The 22814-nt window shown below is 39.0% G+C and overlaps 2 protein-coding genes across 3 annotated transcripts in view; one reads left to right on the top strand and one right to left on the bottom strand.

Moving 5' to 3' along the window:
- The window catches only part of LOC126759790 (uncharacterized protein DDB_G0284459), a 504946-nt gene that overhangs the window by 77375 nt on the left and 404757 nt on the right, over window positions 1–22814 (top strand). The gene's annotated exons all lie outside the window — the stretch shown is intronic.
- LOC126759754 (LIM/homeobox protein Lhx1) overlaps window positions 17885–22814 on the bottom strand; it is a 166728-nt gene continuing 161798 nt past the window's right edge. Inside the window, exons 6-7 of one of the 2 annotated variants that reach the window (XM_050474855.1) lie at window positions 21127–21400; window positions 17885–19598 (exon numbers count right to left, since the gene is read on the bottom strand). In XM_050474855.1, coding sequence (XP_050330812.1) covers window positions 19291–19598; window positions 21127–21400 — 582 coding nt within the window. In that variant the 3' untranslated portion in view covers window positions 17885–19290. The remainder of the gene's footprint in view (window positions 19599–21126; window positions 21401–22814) is intronic. The other variant, XM_050474856.1, reaches the window with a different exon arrangement.

Raw genomic sequence — 22814 nt, 5'->3', positions numbered from 1 at the left:
TTCGCATGTTTTGCTCAACTTATGGTTAACATAATCGGCATACTGAACGTTCAATTCGCAACACCATCATCCATCTTGAAGCCCAGCATTCATTATTGCAGTAAATAAAATATACCAACCGCATCTGAGAGTGTACACGAATACCGCGTGGTCGATTCGGCGACGTTTGCAGCAACTCGAACTGACATATGGAACGACTTGGGGCATTATACCTCAAAATCATAAATTGAAATCGTACAAAATACAGCTTGTTCAAGGGCTGATGCTGTTCGACCCTTCCCAGGCGGACATCGTTCGCTCTATGGGCCTTTGTAAACAAGTCCAAGAAATCTGACGTTTTCCTTATTTTGTTCAACGATGACGTCCATTTCTGGCGTAATCGGCGACTTTTGTAAACATAGTAAATTTATCAGGACGAAGACCAACCTGAGGAGGTTCAAGAGCCGATTTCATTCATCGGTGCTCGAACGATTATCTAAAATGATGCCGTGATAATTTGAAAAAATAAATGCGACATCATTTGATCAGCGCCGTTATAACCAACTTCTGAAAGGGATGCATGAAATTGAAGGTCGTAATCTCGGCGATTTTGGTTTCAACAAGACCCCATTTTCCACACTTCGTATCAGTCAATGGATCCATTGAGTGAACATTGAGCGGACAATCCTGCTTCGATTCAGGTCTTGGAGCAAAACATCTCGCGCAATGTTATTACAGTAAGTGGGCGAAATGTGTTATGAAGAGTCATCTAAAATTGTCTCAAAGGATGAACCATATTATGACTGGGTTTAGCCAACATTTGAAAGCGATAATTTGAAAAAATAAATGCGAAACGGATGTTCCCGAATGATAATGCAAGTTCCTCAGGAAATTTCGAAAGGGAACTTATAACTTCTATTATGGGATGGAAAACTTTGCAGTTTTTATTTTAATTAAGAATATTTCAAGTTGTAATCACAATTTAATTTTTAAAATCCTGTGGGTCATGTAGTGCACGACATTTGATTTCCTTATACTATTTCGATCGTGAATCCCAATATTAGTATGGTGCGATACCTTAGTTTCGTTCAAATTTTTCAAGAGTTTTTGTTCTTTACGAAAATCCAGTTCATCACGTATTCTCTTATGATCTGTGTTCTCGGCTACATAGAGCAAGTGGCTCAAAACTGGGAAATTCGGAAGAGAACCTTAAATCAACCATCCTTATCGAGGCTTCAATTTCAATACGCATTTATTGAATTTTTTTATTTGGAAAGTCTTATATAAGCTCTTCTGAAGTTTTCAGTTCATTGAAGAACATATGAAGATATCTTTAAATTTCGTTATGAGCTTATATTGGTATTGTTTGCTGAACTGTATATAATTAAAAAAAGTGTAAAGCATAAAATACAAAACACTTGAAAGCTCTTAGTTTTCGTTGAAATTCTTAGTTTCCGCGAGTTTCTTCCTCTTCTTCTGATTGCAGCAAAACACATACGCGTCTGCATACAGCTAGCATACAGTAGTGTGATTATATATTAACGACAGTCAGCGTATGCAAGCGTAAATAATTTAATAAATTACATTACGTTACGCCTTAATGTTACGCATCGGAGTTGTGAAAGTACCATAAATGGGGGGAAACACAAACATACATATATACAAAGGTACATAGATTTATAAGTGGGCCAAAGCGTTCATTGTGGGCTGGCATAAGTTTCCTTAGCTGTTGTGGCAACAAAGCAGTGTCATTGTGTAGATTTCCAGCTAAATATTACTTTATGTATGTATGTACATACATATGTACATATGTATGTATCTACTTCAGTATAATACTTTTTGTTCAATACGCCAATATTTAATGTGAATTTTCCTTGTAGCTTTGCATCATAATTTTTCCTCCGCCGCAACTCGTCTGCCATTCCATCATCTGAATTGATATATTTCATCTACGTTTTCGCTGGAAAATGATGCTTTTACATAACACATTACATGTTTAGTATGTATTGTATATACATACATATATTACCTTGCTATCCGAGTCCATAAACCTCCGGTTTTGCTATTCATTTATTTATCTCAGTTTTCTCTTTATTTCACATTGTCTTTATTTTCCATTACTTTTGCCGATAAACCGCATTAATTTCTTGCCTAACAATTTTAGTCTGCGCTCTCTTCACATAACTGTGCTTCATATTAATTGTCAATATTAAGTAACTACAGTTATATACATATACATATATATTTTTGTAGCATACCCTTGGTAGTCATGTAATTTTTGGGTTTCATATTATACTATTAGGCGCACAATCACAGTTCATTTCGGTGGTGTATTATTATTCTTATGTTGTTGTAACATTTATTACGTCTTCGATACAATTAATTTCCGTTCGTAATTTTCTTTATCATTCCGAACATTTTATTTGTGTTATGAAATATGAAATTTTTGGAAATTTGCGTACTTTGCAGAAAATACTTCTGAATTTATTTGTGTGAGGTATATAAATAGACCGCAATTTTGAGTCTTTATTAGTACATGAATTCGTAAATAATTTGGTTAGTATTGGTCTGCAGAAATGAGGGCAATAAAATTTCTGATTGGCGCTAATTTTGATTTTGCTGGTATATTTCTGAAGTAATTGCTATTACAATGCCATAAATATTTATGATTTACCAGATTTGCCAGTTCTTGCTAAGGTTAAGCTTCAGTTGGTGTGGGATGTTAGGCAAAAGAAAGTTAAATTTAGAAAATAATAGTGATACTCATTTTCTCCCCTTTTCACTTTTTGCTACTGAAAATATTAAGAGTTTACTAACAAGATGAAAGTTCGCTTGAGAGAAAAATTAATTAATACTCGAAGGCTTGATACCCAATCGACGTTGGAGATACCGTACAATTAGCGTTCAGTAAGAATCCACAGGCAAACTATAGTTCACATTATGGCTGCACTGAAAAAATCTCGAAGAAGAATAGGTTTTGTACAAAAACTTTTGAAATAACTGTAAACTCAGTCACTCTCCATCCACATTCAAGCTATAGCTCACATTATCCAAGGCTATTTTTTGAACAAAAACTTTTGGAATAACTCTAACTTTTCAGTCACTCTCCAAACACTCTTTGGTACCACTTAGGTACCATAAATACTCCGTTATTTTTCTACATACTATATACTAAGAAAACTTGTTGAGAAAGGTTGTCTCCAGAGAACCACTTACTGTTCTACCTTTTTTGTACTAAAGAATCTTACGGAATTTAGATTGTAACGCCCTTAGACAGTCATAATATCTCAATGAAAGTAGATATTGTCAATTGGATCCTGGCAGTACAAGTCTTCTACAACAGCTTCGAATACTGTGTAGTAAGACCTTGATTAAAGAGAGGTGAGGTAAGGTGAAGAGTTATACCACTGTGATTTCATACTGTGAACAATTTTCGAGTGGAGATTTGAGAGAAATATAATTCCGAGCCCGTTCCTTTTACATCAACCCGACTGTCGAAGGAACGGAACAACAAATATTGTTCTATGAATTGTCAAGAACGCCATACTAGTTTTATCAGCACCGAATATATACTTTTTGCCACAATCCCAACAAAGTCAGTCTTAAAAATACTTGTATACACTCACTCGGACAAAGCACAAAGTTACTGGAGTAAACCTCGGATGTCGGGTTTACATACAAGACTGCTGGCCTCGAATCAGGCTCAACGTAAATAAATCCAAATTCTTTAGTTGAATTATGATTTTGTTGCGGTTTCTCTCGCCAAAGGAACGTAAGTGTGACGAGTTTTGTCGATTTAGCCATCTTTCTCTGCCCGTCTTTCTGTATAGATGCGGATTTCTTCTTTATTGGCGTAGACACCTCTTACGCGGTTGTAGCCGAGTTTATTGGAGATTCCAAGTGTAGCCAGGTCCTTCTCCACTTGGTATTTCCAACGGAGTGGAGGTCTTCCTCAGCCTCGCGGCGGGTTCTGTGTCGAATACTTTCAGAGCTGGAGTGTTTTTGTCCATTCAAATTACATGACCTGGCCAGCGTAGCCGCAGTCTCAATTTCGATAATCGCCGTTGCCAATGCGAAAAGGACCATAAATCTTCCGCAGAACTTTTCTCTCGAAAACTCCTAACGTCGACTCATCAGGTGTTGTCTTAGTCCATGCCTCTGCATCTTATAGTAGGACGGGAATAATGAGTAGAGTTTGGTCTTTGTTCGTCGAGAGAGGACTTTATTGCTCAATTGCCTACTCTGTCCAAAGTAGCTCGAATTATTTTCTCCTGCGATAGATTGAAGAAGACGCACGATAGATAGTCGCCTTGTCTGAAACCTCGTTTGGTATCGAACGGCTCGGAGAGATTCTGATTGATTGCTCAACGTCAATTTACACAGCGTATTAGTTTAGCGGGGATACCAGATTCCGATATATTGCATTAAGGCATCTCCTTTCCTTGCTGGCAAAAGCAGCTTTGAAATCGATGAAGAGGTGATGTGTGTCGATTCTCTTTTAACAGGTCTTTTCCAAGACTTGGCGCATGGTGAATATCTGGTCAGTTGTTGATTTTCCAGGCCCAAAACCACACTTATAAAGTCTAATTAGGTTTTTGACGGTGGGCTTTAATCTGTCACACAATATGCTCGATAGAATCTTATATGCGATGCTAAGGAGGCATATCCCACCATAGTTAGCGCAGATTGTTGAGTCTCCCTTTTTGTAGATTGGACATAGCAATAGGGCATTCTTTCGTCCGACCATATTCTACAAAGGAGGTGGTGGCTGCCCCTCATCAGTTCTTTGTCGCCGTACTTGAATAGCTCAAACTTCTTCACGGTCGGGTAGTGGACCGTCCGCTCCAGTGTCGTCTATTGGGGAATCGGATTCACCATCTCCTGCTGTTATGCTTTCACGACCATTGAGCAGGCTGGAGAAGTGTTCCTCCATAATCTTAGTATGCTCTGGCCATCAGTCACAAGATCACTTCTTGGGATTTTACAAGAGTAAGCTCCGGACTTGAAACCTTCTGTCAATCGCCGCATCTTTTCGTAGAATTTTCGAGCATTACCCCTGTTACCTCTTGTTTCCCCCTTCAACTCTCGGTATCTGCCCCATCCCGCACGTGTTGTGGACGATACTGTGAGGTAGGCAGTATGTTTTCTCTCCATTGCGACACGGCACTCCTCATCGTACCAGCTGTTCTTTTGTCTTTTCCGAAAACCACATGCGGACTGGTGCCTCAGTTTTGAGATATTGTTCAGAAATTTTGCACACAGCCTTTTCTCCCCAAGAAGCTGCTCATTTGTCAGAAACACCTATATCGGTTCACTATATCATATAGATGCCATACTAAACGGCTGAGCCAAATCAAGGCTTTGTATGGAAATCTGTTTTATTTGACGAGATATACATTTTCTCGGAATTCGGCATAAAATATTGCCGAAGACAATGCTAAAAGCTCCGAACATCCTGTTTCTGCCGTTCAAACTGACCGATCGAATTCAAAAAGATCTTATATATCCTTCTAAACCATAAGAAATGAATCTGTGAAGTGAAGCGCAGCTAAAGTTAACGTTCTTTCTTCTTCTTTTTATTTTGTTTTATTAATATTTATTTTATATATAATTTTATATTAAATGGCGTTTTCTACGTTTTTAACACGTTTATTTAATACCCAAACCCAACCCAAGCTCTCTAGGTCAATAGCCTCTAGTAAACTGTGGCGAACTCCAGGAAACGACCCATCAATTTCACTGACAGATAGTTAACAACCGCAAAATCTTACATGCTACTCCTTGTCCAATTGGTCAAATCCGTCCACCTTCAACTTCTCAAGTCCGCAGCTTAGAGCTCCCTTACGAATTACTAACTTTGCCCAACAAGCGCGCAATAATGCGAGCGTTTACATATTTTGTAGATATGTGTGTATGTATGTGTTTGCGGTCGCCAACGTTGAAGCGCATAAAAAGTAACAAATTTTCCGCAAAAGCGCTGTCAAAAACTTGCGTCGAGGTGTCAAAGTGACAAACGTTAATGCCGCGTGCAACAGACCGAATTGCTAACTGGACGTTTCTCCATTTCATTAAATATGTGTGTCGTTAGCAAATACCTAGAACTGCTGAAGCAACTACAATAGACTTGATAGCTGACAGCCGGCGCAGTGGGGGTTGTGGAATGCAACTTGCAGCGACTGCAGTAGTGACAGTGACAGTGACAGTAGTGGTGAGCAAATCCGTTTGCGTTTAGTCCGTTAGTTCGTTTTGCGGTTATTCCCCACACGCATACAAACGCGTAATTTCACACACGCTGCACAGGAGCGCGCACGCTGACGCGGTCACTTAAAAACAGATATTGACAGCGCACGCTTTCGATTTCACATATTCTTGGCAGTTGTTGTTTTTGTTGTTTGCTACCTATAATTACCACATATTACGACCATCAAATATTAACACATACGCTTTTGGAATGCCGGCTTGCTTGCGTTCGCGCGCTCTACCTGTGCTTCACGTGACGCGCGCTTCTGCCGTTACGTGACGCGGTCAGCGCTGACCGCCTACCGCGCGGCGGGGAAAGGTGCCACATCGACAACCGTGATGAGTATTGCGTGTTAGTGCCTGAGCATGCAACGTCATGGAAAAATGCTGAAACTAGAAATGCCGCCAGCAATGTCAACGGTAGCCGCAGCGGCAGTTAAAGGCTCTGTGCCAACGCGGTGACTCGCGCGCCCGCTAAATATGGTATACATTTTGTACTTTCGCGTGCCGCCGCGCGCAGTTTAGTGTTACTAGCGCTCAGCGCGCAAATCATTTCGTGTCACTCATTCGACGTTGTCCCAAAAAAAAAAACAAAACTAATTCATTTCACTAGCGTCCGTGTTACGCTTCGTGCGGCCGTGCGTCACAGCAGCGCGGCGTTTCTGATTGCATTCGAACAACTGCAGCGCGCCACCTTTGCCACTACTCTTCTAGTGCCACTTTTTAGTCACTTTCCGTTTGTTTCAGCCCATCATTGCCCAGTCGTCCGCTTCCTTCGCATTGCGTGTTGCACGTCCTGACTTGCTTGCTATTTGTTGGCGTGTCTCTAATCGTTTGCTTTGACTTCATTGTTTGTTTTATCTCTGTCCTCACACATTCGAGTAATTGTTTATTGTTGTTATCTTTTGTAACGCTCATTAAAATTATTGTTTCACCACATTATTATCACGAATACTCGGAATGTTTTTTAGTTTTATTTTCAATCCTTTCCTTACTCAGGCTATGTTTCTGAAGGAAGTGGTTAGTAAAAAGAGTTGTTGTTAATTGAATAAAATTTTGTACAAATTATATGAAATTGAGTTATTATCCCGTTAATTGTGTGCCTGTGCGGTAGAAAATCGTAATAGGGAAGGCATAAGACTGAGAAATAATTAGTCAGACGGTAGTCTTTTAAAAGTGAGAAAAAAATTTTGAGATTCATGTTTAAATTACTTTTATGTCCAGTTTTTTCATGCTGTAACAAGTGGGGTATAAGGTTCGTCTCTCGTTTGGAAAATGGCAAATATTCTAACGGTTTTATAGCTTTTCGATCCAATTGTCCCATTAGTTTCTACTTGTTTTTGCTCTTAATCGTCGCTTATTTTTATACAGCGAATATTGAAAGCCTGAGATCACAAAAATTGCTGGGAGGGAGATCCGACAAATACCGTGGAGGTGGAAGCAATTTGAAATCTTATCCAGCTCATGTGATACTATCATCGTTTTCATTGACTTGTGACACGGCGACTCAGCTTTTTTTTTAAAGCCTTTATATACCCAAATTTTCATAAACGATATAACTAACATGTGCCTTAGTAGTATTAGTCTGGACTAGTCAGAAGCATTTAACAATGCCCCAAGGCAAAAAGTGAAATGGCAAAGTTGTAGGTAATGAAAAATCTACAACTTTGGTTGTGACATGTAGAAAATTTAAATATCAAAGTTTTTGGTCTTTTTATTTTTATAGTTTTATATTTTACAAAAAAAAAAAAATCTTTCAAGAAATTGGGTGTCAACTTGCCTTCTTATGTCCCAGACAAACTGTCCAAAACGCCCAAAAGGAAATATTATATGAATAATATATGATTATTTATCACCGTGACGAGCCGAGTCGATTTAGCCATGTCCGTCTGTCTGCCCGTCCTTTTGCCCATCTGATTGCGAACTTGTTCCTCAGTTTTTGAGATCTTGACCAAAAATGTTTATACGCCCTTTTCTCACCCAGAAGCTGTTCATTTGTCGGAATAATCGAAATCAATTGCTTGTATGGAAAGTCTTTTCATTTGACAAGATATCTTCATGTAATTTGGTTTGTATGTAGAAATGGTTCAGATCTGACCACTGTAGCATAAAGCTACCATATAAACTGACCGATTAAAACTAAGTTGTTTTCATACCCATTTATTAATTTATATATTTATTTATGCTGTAAAAAGTGTACATGTGCAGCCAAAGCTCAAGGGGTTTCTTGTTTTTATTTAGCATATTTTGGATAAAACTTTAATTTGACCCTAAATCAGAAATACCTCAATTTTCAAAAACTCTTCAATAAAATTCTCAGTTAAATTTTTCAGATTGTTTTGATCGAGATTTTGGTGGTATAAAAAATATATAAATCACTATGGTAAATTTTCTCAGAAAATGCAAAAATAGTCCCCAGAGCGTCAGCTCATTTGATCTATTTCGTTTTAGGGTCATTAAAATTTGTTTGCGGATGTTACCAACCTTAACTACCGCTTTTGAGTATTTTTTATTATCATTGGCTTGTTTCAAGAAATTGTCCATCTGCTAGCCATGTAAATTATAGATGTCAAAGTTAGGTCTAACTTCAAAATATGTGACCTGGTCTACGGAAAGGGGGCTTAGGTGTCAAAAAAAAGGAAAACAATTAATGAGATAACGAGAAACTGACGATTATTTTTAACAGCTTTTCCCAGAAAACTAGTTTTCGCACGTTAGCTCCCTTTTCGTAGACCAGGTCACATATATGCATTTTTTGGGCCAGAATCGCACAAGTTTTCGTTGTTGACCAGCGCTTGTTAAGTTGAGGGGTGGTCCATAGATCAAGGTAGAACGCAAGGACATAGGAATATATGTATACAAACTGCTTTTGTGAGCAACTAAAACATATTGCTTCTTTTTACTACAAAGTATTTTTTTAACTCTAAATAGTGTACATACTTATATTAAAATTGCCATAGAATTTGTAATACTCAGAAGGTATTCTAGTATATCCTTAAAACTATATGACAAAATTAACATTACGAGCTAACTAAATCTAGCCGTGTCAGTCTGCCTGTTTAGTATACGCCAATATTCAGTGAACGATCAACACCATATGCTTGTATGCTACGTTTTCTTTTGGCGGCGTCACAATCTCCGAATAGATTGTTCAAATCGGGCCACTATAGTATATAAAGGGTGATTCATTTAAAGGTTCCCTATTTTGTTAAAGAAAAAACACAGAAACTTCAAATTTATTTGGGAATGTTTATTATCATTCGAAAGAACATTCTTTAGCATTTATCCTTTGAAGATTATATCTTTTAAATATTGGCCGCGGCTGGTAACTGATCTTTTGCTCCAAGGCCTGAATCGAAGCGGGATTGTCTACATACACTTTAGACTTTCCACGTGCTCCCAGAAAAAACTCTGACGGTGTGATATCGCGCTATCTTGGTGGCCAATCGACCGGCCCAAAGCATGAAATTATCTGCTCACCGAAGTGTTCTCTCAATTAATCCATTGATTGTTGCGATATCTAGGAACTGACGCCGTCTCTTTGAAGCTAAATTCAGGCATCAAATAGTCGGTCATCATGGCCGCCATCGACGGGCACGTTCTCACCGGTATCATTCGTGGGGAAACATGACCGATGATTCCACCGGCTCACAAAACTACAACAAACCGTTGTTTTTTTCGGATGAAATGGCAGCTCTTGAATCTTTTCAGGTCGCTTTTCGTCGCAAATGCGGCAATTTTGTTTGCTTACAAACCTACTGAGCCAGAAATAGACATCATCGCTGAACAAAATGTTGGCTCGAAACGTCAGTTCTTTTGTTTTTATCTCCATGTTGAATTCCGTTCCCTTTCCACATGTCATAATTCGCTGAACTAATTCTAAAGATAAATAATTGCGAGTTTCAGTCGTATTGTAAATCGATATTTCGACTTAAATATTAAATACATACATATTATCATTAGACATAAGTAACTGTATGAAAACATGCACGCATATGTTCAATTGGCATTACGTGATGACAACAATCGTATGTAATATTTATATTTGTAATCCTTTTTGATCGTTCAACGCCCCAATTCGACAGCTTTGACAGCTACAACAACGACAACAGCTACAATTTGACAATGACAAAGGACACAGCATGAAAACACACACGCACTTGTAAATATACATCGGCAGGACGGACGGTGTTGCCGCATTCGTGCAAAGGGCAAGTGCAAACGACCGACCGACGCAAACGGGGGAGGAGAAGTGATTTTGTTGCTCAGCTGGATTTAATAGTTTTCATGGATTTGATGTCTTTGAAGTAATTTCGTGGTAATGTTCACCACACAGTTGGAAAGCGCGAATGGCCATTCATAACTGTAGCAAATAAATAGGCAATGCAATGTTTTTATTGTTGTTACATTCGCTACTATGCTCGGCTATGCTGTGCGAGGTTATTGCTGCAATTTGTTGCACGTACGATTTGTGTTGGTGTTAGAGTTGCATTTGTTTTGTTGTAGGGTTGTATGTGGCAAACATTAAATTTAATGACCGCTACCGGTGATACGAGTCTGTGCCACGACGCATTACACACATACGCACACGCGCACACACAGACATTCAGCGAAACACGCAAACGCTGCGGAGGATTACGGCAGATGGACGGACAAAAGCGCCGATAAACAGACAATCAAGTGAGCAGACAGACACCGTCAGGCAATTACACATACATACACATACCTGGATGCAACAACAGCAATAGCAAACACAACGGTAACAACGAACAAATAGTCATATGGCAGAGCAACTGACTAGCATCGAATTAGTTTAGCGTTGTGCACTCACTCACAGTTAGGCGGCAGGCAGCGGGAGGCCAGCGGCGAGCGCCGAACGGTGCAAAATGCACATTTATCAATCACAAATGTGGACACATGGAATCATCATTATCATCAGTCAGTCAGTTTATGGCATGCCGACAGGGCTGGGCTGGGTCGGGCTGGTCCGGGCATAGCAATGCTAGACACGCCGGTGACTGGCAGTCATTTGTGCATCACCGCCAAGCATGAACACCCTTCTGATAGACAAGCAGGAAGGAAGGTAGATGGGCTAGCAGACAGACAACCAGGCAGCCCAACCGGATGGCGGCAGACAATTCCACATTTCGGTTGAAAACCAACAATGCTGCTTATTTTGTGGGCTGTAAAGGACACAAATGGTTGAAGTTGGAAATTTTCGGGGAGCAATATGAGTGCACAGTGGTTCATTTTTGATATTTATTAGTGATGTAGAATCGTTTTTTTTTTTTTTTTTTATTATTTTTTTTATTATTTTTTTTATTATTTTTTTTATTATTTTTTTTTTTTATTATTTTTTTTTATTTTTTTTTTATTATTTTTTTTTTATTATTGAAGTATTTTCTTATTTGAGGGCACATCTACAAGTGATTGGATGATATAAAGACTATAAGGGGTATTGATTTTCCCTTCTAGCCGGAGCTTCCTGCCAGTCACTATCGATGTGCGTGGTCTGCCGATGTCCTAATGGAACACAATTACTCACATGTTGGTCGCAACTGTCCACTTCTAGGCGATTGCTTCTTACAGACGGTCCAATTGTCGACTGTACTGGTCGCAATTAAGAGATTGGAGTTGTTGAGAGGCTGCTTTTAGTAAATGATTACCAACCGAGCATATAAAAAAATTGATAAAATTGATATTTTCGACAATTGGCCTCCCAGACGAGGCTGCATTTTTGACGTCAAAATTACCGGAAAGAAATTCAAATTGTGCGTGGTTGGCTGTTCCAGAATCAGGACCATAAGTTTAGGTTATATTATACAGGCCGGCTGTCACGCCATACCATATTGGTCCTTAGTAATGCCAGATAGAGGTACATTTACACATTTAATTTGAGCAAGAGTATTCGTAATACAGGACGTCAACGGTTTTTGCGTAGTTTAAGAACGACTTGATGTCTAATGTTGCTACTTCATCCAGTCCTTCGAATGCTAGACCGAATCATAGAGAGTATTTTAGCGTCTATCTTAAACGTACTTCCCTACACTTTCGGTATATGTATATCGTCGTTACCTTTACCGGCTCGCATGTGATGCCAGTTGATTGTGACTTGTAAACCTTTGGGAATCTTGCACAAGTTCTTGGCGATCCTGCGTGTCCTTAAGGCATTCAATCTCGTCCTGATCCGTCTGTCAACAGGGTTTCGAAATTTCATTAGATATTGTTTTAAGTGACTTCCGCATTTTCTGTTCTGGTTCGGTAGCCAGACGGATGGTACTTTTGGCAATCTCATCAGTTATTTCGTTTTCCGTTATTCTTTTGTGGCTTGGAACCCTGTATATATGCAGCCGCTTTCCGGCAGCCACTACATCTATTGCCTTCTTGGTTCTTAGGACATTTTCTGACACGGGAGATTTTGTAAACAAAACTGTCCAAGAATCCTTTTTTGTACGAAGGCTTAGCTTTATAACGCCATGTGGCGAAATCCGATGGCCCTTATATCAATCTATTTGGAAAAGTTTTGAAGAACTTTATTCCTTTTGCGAATCAAGAAAAATATCCTTGTATGATTTTGTTTTGAATACGGATTTCTTAATTAAATATTTGTGGAACGTTCTTTCATCGAATCCTCTTTCAGGAACTTTGAAACTTTTTACATCACAAATAAAAGAAGAAGATCGAAAAATATTTGGAATTACTCAAACACCTCGAATATAATTCTTTTAAAGACTACTTGGTTTTTTACTCTGTTAGATAATTTTCACAAAACGAAGAGATGATTGATGAGCACCACTGTGAAATTTACCGAAAATCCTCAGATTGAAGGACGAAATGCTGATAGGGGTTGGAGGGGTGTGATTTAAATGGAAATCACGGAAGTGTGTGTGTGTCGACATGCATTCACGTATGCGTCTGAATGTATGTCTGCATGTGTGTTGTTCGAGTGCGTGTTCAACAACACGAATTATGTGCAATCGGAACAATGGAATGTGACGACCCAACGAGCCAACGCAAGGACCCACAACACAACAGCAAAGCGGCCATCAGAAACATGACAACAACAACAACAACATCTTCAACTACAACAATAGCAAAGATGCTAACAGCACTAGGGAGCATAAACACGAGTGCCAACAACAAATAACAACATTGATGAAAGTTCCAACATGAATGCGAACAACACTCGGCCGATCCACAAGTGACACATGAGCGCCTCTAAGCACACACGCACACACATACAAGCATACCAGGGTATTGACTCCTCCTGTTGGCAGCAAAGCAATGTTTGCTGTGCCTCGCTGGTCCGCTTCATCCAGTCAAAGGTTTTGTTGCACGCTGCCTGACCCACAGCCTGTGCGTCTGTCCGTCCGAGCAGCGAGTGGACAATGAGGCTGCGAAACGGACGCTGAATGGCTGCTTTGCTGCTTCGAGCAGATTGACAGGCTGCGCATTGAGAGCGGTGCGGTGGTGATAACGGCCGGCACAAGGACATGCTGCATTCGGCTTTTGTTATTTGTGATAGAGACATAAGCGTCGCATGCAACGCTGCAACGGTGTAACATGCAACAGCAGCATTTGAAGGGGCTTCGCCTTTGAAGTGCATCCAAAATGTACACATATGTTAGATGAACTTCGCGTCACAGCAACACATGCACACTGGTGCTTTTGTGGCACCATGTGGCAACATTGACATTGCGGGTGGACATGCGAGCGCCATTTGAAAGCGTTTCGATTTGTGTTGCATGTCGTTTTGATGCACATCTCAGTGTAGCGACCGTGAACTGGAACTGTGGTCAGGCGTGGTCTTTTGTCCGTGTGCGTATGTGTGTGTAGGTGACCATTGCATAGCAATTGCGTGCAAGCGCACAGGTTTGCCATTTAATGGCTGCTGCATTGGGCACACGACCACATACGAATGTTCAGCATATTCAGTATTGGCGTTTGTTCCGGTGTTGCATATGTGGCAAGCGCTTGGAAGTGTGCCTTTTGTGTTGCTTAGGGTGTATTGCATTCATCCCACCTCGTTCTCACTTCTGAAATGATAAATATAGTAAAAATATTGTATATATAGCATATAGTTTGAATTGACTAGTCCGAGTCAAATTTGATCATATGGTTCGTTTCTTTGACACATTTGTCCTTTAAGAAAACCATAACGATTTGCTTTATCCTGTATTGCCATTGCACAAATTTCATCAATTATCCGTCCTCCTCTATCTTTCGCTTTATACACATTCGCTTTAAACAATATTTTATTCCATAAACGTTTCTCATTTGTCTTTGATGCCGCAAGTATGAATGAAGCTTGGTTTGGAGACCACATGTGAAGGCGTTTAACTTTTCCCACATCGTTTTCACACCTTCAATTTCACTTTTTCTCGTTGTATATTTGTTCCAAATAAATGATTGTCTTGTGGGATTCCTCCCAAGTATCATTTCTCATATTTCATTCTGAAAGGTAATGAATGCTTAGCAAAATTGGATGAGAATATGCTTTTACACCTGATAGCGAATCAAAATTCTTCTTCTTTCTGCAATTATTGTGAAATATTGGATGTTTGCAGAGTATAATAATTCGCACACTATCACTAATATTCTTAGCTTCGATTTTTTGATTCGTTGCAAGAGTTTTCCTTTAAATATATTCCCACAAAGATTTTTTATGGTCGGTTTCGAGAATTTTCCGTGAAATATTTCCATCACTCTTCACTGGAATTTTTTATAAAACTTGTCAAAATTTATCGAATAACCATAAAAGTTTGCCTTTCGTAGCTGCTGTAAACACACACAGTCTGACTTCTTGCAGAAATTTTGCGATAATGAGAAAAAATTATTTGATGGTAACTCTGTTCTTCATTCTAGCCATATAAAAGATACCTCGAGCCAAATGCGAAAGTTTTTAAAACTAGAAATTACGGCAATTATATTTTATTTCCTTTTATTCTAATTTAGTATGCATATAATTTTTTATTTTATTGCGTTAGATTCGGTAATTTTTGGTAAAGTGAAAATAAATTATTCACTGCAAAGTGCTTTAACTCTCCTAGAAACACTTTATCATCATAAATGTTCGTGAGTAGGGAATTCTTCTCAAACAGTATGTAGGGTTACGCCTGAGACGTAATAACTTTTCATCTGAAATGGTCAAAATCAGTCTAAAACGCCGCCAAGTCCAATTTTCGCGCGATAGACTAAATTTTATCTGTATAAATATTTGTATATATATTTACGCATAAATAAAATCCTTGCCACCAGATAGTGCCAATTTTGCAGTACAATCGTGTAGTACATTATAGTAGACAGCCGAGTCTTACCCGTAGTTTTCTTTCGATCGCGAGTTGAAGCGTGTTAGTCAATATACAACGGTGTTTAAATTTTTGTTTTCGGAAGAGAAAACGCGCAATGAAATCAAAACGCCCTTCAATGCTGTATATGACGACTATTATCCTTTGATGTAAAATACATTTCAAATTGGCTGGACGTTGGTTATAGATGAGTCATCACCAGGGGCTTCGAAAAAGAACACCACCAAGGATAATATGGCAAAAGGTCTCATATTGGCTGACCGCCGATCGGAAGTACACGAGGGTCTTATAAATATAATACATGAGAAATCTGTGAGAAAGATGGGTGCCACGTTAATTGACTCCGGACGACAAGCGCAGCCACTTGAGACTACTTCTAAGAAATGTTTAATGGAATTTAAGCAAAATCAAAAGGCGTTTTTTAGTGACAGTCGATTAATCTTGGATCACCAGGTGCAGTGGTATTCACCCGATGAAGTTGCTTCGAAGAAGACTATTTTATTGAACGGAAAGGTGTTGCTTACCATTTTGTTGGATTTAAATGTGTGATCTTCATTGTTGAACTGGAAAAAGACCAAACTATCATATTTGACCACAGTGACCACTATTGAAAAAATATTTCAAACGAGTTGAAAAGCATTGATGTGTCAAGTTCGATGCACAAAACGCGAAAATTATTGAAAACTGAACAAATTTTTTTGAAAATTTTCGTTTTTCTTTTTAAGATAGGTACTTAGCGGACCATCTTCGTTTGCAACAAATTCTGGAATATTGTAATGTTTCTAGTTAGAAATTTTTGATATCAATTAAAATCCCTTCCATCTGATTCTGTCATACCAGAATATATCCCCACTATTGTTTCAGCTGCTAGTACAAGCGCTATTTGTGTGGTTTATAGTAACATAAAATATTCATCTCGACCATAAAATGGAATTAGATCGCGAACATTTTTACGCTATTAATTGCATTTTTATCGAATGAGCGCCGTCAATGACCAGTGTTTATCGATGGTATGGTTTATCCAATCGAAGTCCAAAATCAGTTGATCTTGATATTGCAAGATCGTCTTTGACCTATCGTGAGATTTCGAATACGATAACGGTTCTTCGAAACATGTGACAGGAATGTGTGAATCGTGAATTTATACGTATGATCCCGAAAATAAACCTGAGTTGACTGTATGGGTGCTTCAAAAGGAGTCGAATCCGAAAAAAACTGTTCGCGAACGATGCATTTCCAAGGAAATGATTGGCTGCTTGTTGAGAAAAAGTGAACATGTCGTAACCATACTACTAGAACAATACAGAGCAGCACATTCTGAATGGTACACAAGCATTTGCTTCCCAGTTGTCTTTCAGGAAATCAGGAACTCCAACAACCGAAGACGGATCACTCTTCACCACGACAATGCTAGATTTCACACAACGATTGAAATGCAAAGTACAGTTTGACTTTTGAGTACTCAAAACATCAATTTGATGAGGCATTCAACATATAGTCCTAACTTGGGACTGAATAACTTCTTTTTATTCGCGTACGTAAGAGGTCAACGTTTTTCGACACCTGAAGAGGTGGTTGATACGTTCAGAACGCATGTTTTCAAGATACCTCAAATCAGAGTGGCAAAGTGCTTAAGCTATTGGTTCAAACGCATGCAAAAATATATATGTAGATCTTAATAGAGAATATTTTGATAAATAGTAAAGCGATTTTCCATGATTAAAAGTTGTTTTTGTTCTCTGATCTCGAAATTAAAAGGCAACCTACGCATTTCTGCCTCACTTTTCCTATCTCTCTTCCTATCTGCCTCTGGGACTAGTTCTGTTTGTGATTTTGTTTCAATTCTGCTTTGATCTATTTTCCTGTGTCTTTTTCAAGGAGAGTTTAGTCACTTTTATGTCCGAAGTTTACTTTATTTAACAGTTTGGCTGATACCCCCTGAAAACAACCGCGATATTCTTTCTCCATTTATTTCCCTTAGCCACGTAGGTTTTAGGTTCTCTGCATACAAGTTTTTGTCTTTCTCTTTTATTTTAAGCAAAATTTAGCTTGCTTTGTATTCGATTTACTTGTTTTCTTATTCTTTGAAGTAAAAACAACCGTTATATTCACATTTTAGTTAACAATTTGTTTATTTGAATTATATGATTTTTTTTGTGTTTTACGTTTTCACTTGTTATTTGTTATCATTCACGACTTTCATATTATTACCGTAATAGTTTTGCTGATAAATATAATATCATATTTATTCATATATGTATATATATTTATTTATTTATAATTACTTACACATTAAGCTAACACTAAATTCTTTATACATTTTACAATACATTTTTTTCATAATAATAAATTTTCCATTTCATACTTCTTCATAGTGGGCCTTGCTCTTTTCACTAGTTTGCTTTTTTTTTTTTGTTTTTTTTTTAATTCTTCCTGCTTTCTATTCTTTTCCTATATTAATATCAGCATTTTACATGTATGTTTTTGTATATTTAATATTACATAGGTTTCACTATTAGCAATAAATTATACAGCTTACGACTACATAGATAAATAAGATACTCAACGGAAACGCAAAAGGAAGGTGTGATAAATGGAGTGGGGTGCAGTGGAAAGCATAAAAATAGCATACATACATACATACAAACATTCATATAAAATTGGTACTAGCTGTGAGGAGGGGGAGGGGGTTAAAGTTTTTACATCAAAGTTGGGTGCGTTGTTTAACAACAAATTTTTAGAAAAAGTGGGGAGAGAAACAACAAAAATTAAAGGGTGATAAGATATAAAAGCACTAACAACTCATATTGGTGGCGAAGTTTTGTTTATGTTTTTGTTTTTTTTTTTTTTGTGGTACATTTTAACAAAAATTTCTTTTGTTGCATATTCAAAGTGGATTCTGGTTTTGCTTGCATTTTACATATTTACTAATTTTATTTAAATATATTTTTATATATATTTAATTTGCTGTTTGATTTTTGTTTTTGGTTTTGTAAGTGCCACAAATTTATGTTTCGGGTATATCGAAAGTTTTTGTTTTTGTTTTTTTTATACACAAAATACAAATAGGCTTAGCTTAGATGCTTATGTGTGTGTGGGTGTGTGATTGGGGGGGTAAAGAGCTGTTGTGTTGTTGTTTTTGTATAACTATTAACTTTCGGTAGCGCTTTTTATTTTTGTGCTTTTTTCTAGAAAATAAATTAAATTTATTTTTGGCCATTTTTCGGCTGGCTTTTCACGCACGCTGCTGTGTTGCACCATGGATACTATATATGTATGTGCAACATACATTTTCTTGCTGCCAAATCCAAGTATTCATTCAACAAAGTTTACATTACAGCAATTTTGCTAGAAAGCAAGCCTTTATATACGCGCCGCCATTTTGTTTTGTTTTCTGCTGTTGCGTCGCGTTTAGTAGTTGCCAGCGTGTGCATCACCATTGTTCCAGCAGCTCCAATTGCTCCGGCGGCAGCACTTCTTGCTTCAACTGCAGTGGCTGTTCTTGTTGATGTTGTTGTTGTTGCTGTTCCACTTGCGGTTCATTTGCCAGCAAGATCGCCGCCATCGTTTCGGCTGGCGTCGCTGTTGTGGTTGTAGTGTTGGTGCCTGTTGGTGGTGGTGGTGGTGGCAGCAGCGCTGCTGGCGACGACTGCGACGCCGGCGCCTGTAATTGCAAGTGCGCGTGGTGTTGCTGCTGTTGTTGTTGTTGTTGTGCGCTCAAGGTCTTCAGCAGCAGCAGGCGATTGGCCAATTGTTTTGTATATTACCAAACCAGTCCTTCGTTTTGCATATTCGATGGTTCGCTGAAGTTCGCCGCTGTCAGGAATTCCGGTGATGCTGAGCGCGGGCCGTTCGATTGTTGTGCTTGCTGTTGTTGCTGCTGCTGTTGCACTTGCTGTTGTTGTTGTGCTTGTTGTTGCGCAGCCAGTAGGTGTTCAGGTGGTGGCGGTGGCCCGCCAGCCGATTGTATGCTCATCGGTGGGCCACCAGCTTGACTGAGGAATTGCGATTCGGGCGTAAGACCAAATTCATTCACCATCGGTATGGGGCCGGTGTGATCCATGGGACCGCCTGCAAATGAGCGAAGGGAAAAGTAGGCGTTAGTAAATTTAGTTTTCTGTGTAATATGTATATTAAAGAATTAAGTTTTGAGCTTGAGCTAAAAGTTTGTCGTAATTTTTTTTTTAGCAATAATGGATCTTATAAACTTCTTGAGACATAAAGTTTCTATAGTTTTCGTAGTGTGAGCTCATCTTAGTGCATTTAAGATTTAACGAAATTCTAATTTCTAGTCAGCCTAGTCTAAATTCTGGTACCGAACTCCAGACCAAATTTCTGAGAAATCGTGAATCTTATAGACTTCTTGGTTTTCAAAGTTGAATCTAATTGCTATTACCGAGCCCTATCTGGACAAAATTTTTGAGACCGAGCTTCAGTTAGACCAAAATTATTGAAGAATCAGGTTAATTTAGACAAGATTAAGATTTAGTCTCTTTCATAAGGAGTTACTTCTTCTATTGGCGTAGACACCGCCAAATTTACAACAGCGCGCCAGTTGTTCTTCCTGTAGCCAGGCCATTCTCCACCTGGTCTTTCCAACGGAGTAGAGGTCTTCCTCTTCTTCTGCTTCCCACGGCGGGTACTCCGTCGAATACTCTAAGAGCTGGAGTGTTTTCATCCATTCGAACGACATGATCTAACTAACGTAGTCGCTGTCTCTTAATTCTTCTGAACTATGTCTATGTCGTTGTATATCTCGTACAGCTCATCCCAAAGGACCATAAATCTTCCGTAGAATCTTTCTCTCGAAAACTCGTAACGTCGACTCATCAGATGTTGTCATCGTCCATGTCTCTGCGCCATATAGCAGGACATAAATGATGAGGGTATTGTAGACTTTGGTCTTTGTTCGTCGAGAGAAAACTTTACTTCTCAATTGCCTACTCAGTCCGTAGTAGCACCTGTTGTTGTTGGAGTTGCTAGGAGAGCTTAAACCGTACATCTTTACGGAATTTCCATCGCAACCGCACCGTTGAACCGGATATTTATAGCAAACATGATCGGTATCTTCGCACGTAAATCGGTTTAAATCCAATCGTTCGGTCCGAATATGTTGAGAATATGGTCCTATCATTTATGGTCTGGTCTTTGGATCAAAACCATTTCTAGTTTAGCAGACATTTTCCGAGTGACACCAATACCAGAGTTCCTTTAAAGGCTGTCGAACCTCGGTAGACAGCTTCTCTGAGTGGATTGCAGTGAAAAAAATTCTCATAACACCTACTGCAGCTTAAGACTTAAAGTACCTTAATTTACACTAAAAACAAGATAAGACGATCGGTTAATCATCTTACAAAGGCTAAAGGGTCTGTTAAACATAAACGGTACAACAACTATAGAAATAGAATTAAAGTTGTATTTTCCCCAATGGCTTTAGTGATTTGTAATATTTACTATTTTTCTTGGAATGTAATACGATCTCTTAGCTTTTTATATATCTTGCCCTCAAATCAACTTGATCAACTTTGCACTCTTGCAAATACATATGGAAATGTAAATATACTACAAATAGATAATAAAATTAAGAAAAATTACTTACAAAACCTACCTGGTGTATTGAATGGCATTGGTCCACCCGGATGTCCTGGAAAGAATGGCCCGTCATGCGGATGAAATGGTGGACCACCATAGCCAAATTCGAATTTGCCATCAGCCGCGAAATACGGGAAACCAGGACCATCGTCCAGACCACCAGGTGAGAGATTCATGGGGAAACCGCGCATTTTACGCGCACCGCCAAAGAACGGTGGACGTCCCATGCTGGTGATTTGTTTCATGCGTCGCTCCTTGGAACGTTTGTTCTGGAACCAAACCTGTGGCGGCGAAGAGAAGAAAAAGAAGTGGAAAGCAATTAAAAACTAAGTCAATGAAAATGGTTGCAGGTGGTGAAGGCTTGAGCTTAGAGCAGCAGACAACGACACACATACACACACACAAATACTTGGAAGAAACCCATAAGCAGCAGTTGACTTGCTGCATAAAAAATACGGCGGATATGTGGTCCTTGCGGTCTGTACGGCCACATGGTCGCACTCGGACGGCTGCTATTAGCTGCCTGACTGTTATGAATTAGTAATGGCACATCGGGACATGGGAAACCACATTAAACTACGCGCGCTTACAACCTCTAAACGGAGGTGTAGAGTGTGGGTCTTTTATGCTTGCCCACCTCGACATTCAAGCGCAAACATTTATGTCTATGGATCCTTTATTTTTTGCCATTCTTCTTATATTGTTTTTTGTTTCTGAGCTTTATAAAGCTTGTCTTGGCTTGCTTTGTTGTTGGTGTTGTTGCTGTTTTTGTTTATGCACTTCTTTATTTCGCTATGGACTGTTTATTTGCGCGCGCCACAAAGCCAAGCACCAGCAAAGCGCTCACACTAACCAAACAAGCCGGACTCGTCCCAACTGCTGCGGAGCGCCTGCCCGCCACATCGATGTCCAGTCCAAGCGCATACGCGCCAAGTCCATGTCGCACTCGTTGTCTGGCGTTGAGTCGAGTGTGTACGGCGTCGGGTCAAGTCAAGTGTGTTGGCAGGTTTATGCGCCAAATCGCTGAACTTGACCAACAATAAAAACAACTACAAGCGATAAAGTTTTAACAACAGCTATCTAGCTGGCAACAAGCACCAAACACATCAGCAACAATAACAATAACAACAGCGGTGGAAAGAGCAACAGCAACTATAAATGTGGCCATATAGCGTTTCTTATGTTGATCCCACATCATCAACGCTTGTGAGATTATAAAATTTTATGATCTTCCCAATCGGTTCGCATCGGTGCTGCCATAAATGTGTGCGTTTATCGCTCGACACTTTTTGTATTTATTGCAATTTGTTGTTATTGTATCGTTGTTGTTGTTGTTCGCCTTTGTATTACTGCTGTTGTTTCGCATTTATGGCCTGTTTTGTTGTTGTCCATTTTATACGGTAGGAAATACTTGGATAATTGCTCGCATTCAACATTCGCCAGCAAAGCAACAACAAACGGTCAAACAGTAAACTTGGCGCAGAAAGGATTCATTTTGGTTTTTCTTTTGAGTTTACCTTTTTCTTTTTGTCCATAAGTGCACTTCAGTTTTGACTAAGTAAGTATGGCTTGGTTGGGCATAGGTCGCCGTGGAACAAATATTTTTCGTAACGTTTTTTGAAGAGACTAAGTAAGTCCAAAATGGCTTCATGTACCGCATAGAAGTTTTTACTCCATATTTCTACAAAATGGTTG

The sequence above is a fragment of the Bactrocera neohumeralis genome, chromosome 5, assembly GCF_024586455.1.
Source record: "Bactrocera neohumeralis isolate Rockhampton chromosome 5, APGP_CSIRO_Bneo_wtdbg2-racon-allhic-juicebox.fasta_v2, whole genome shotgun sequence".
Lineage (NCBI taxonomy): Eukaryota > Metazoa > Arthropoda > Insecta > Diptera > Tephritidae > Bactrocera > Bactrocera neohumeralis.
Note: the sequence above shows the minus strand (reverse complement) of the source record. Positions and strands in the feature narration are given on the sequence as shown.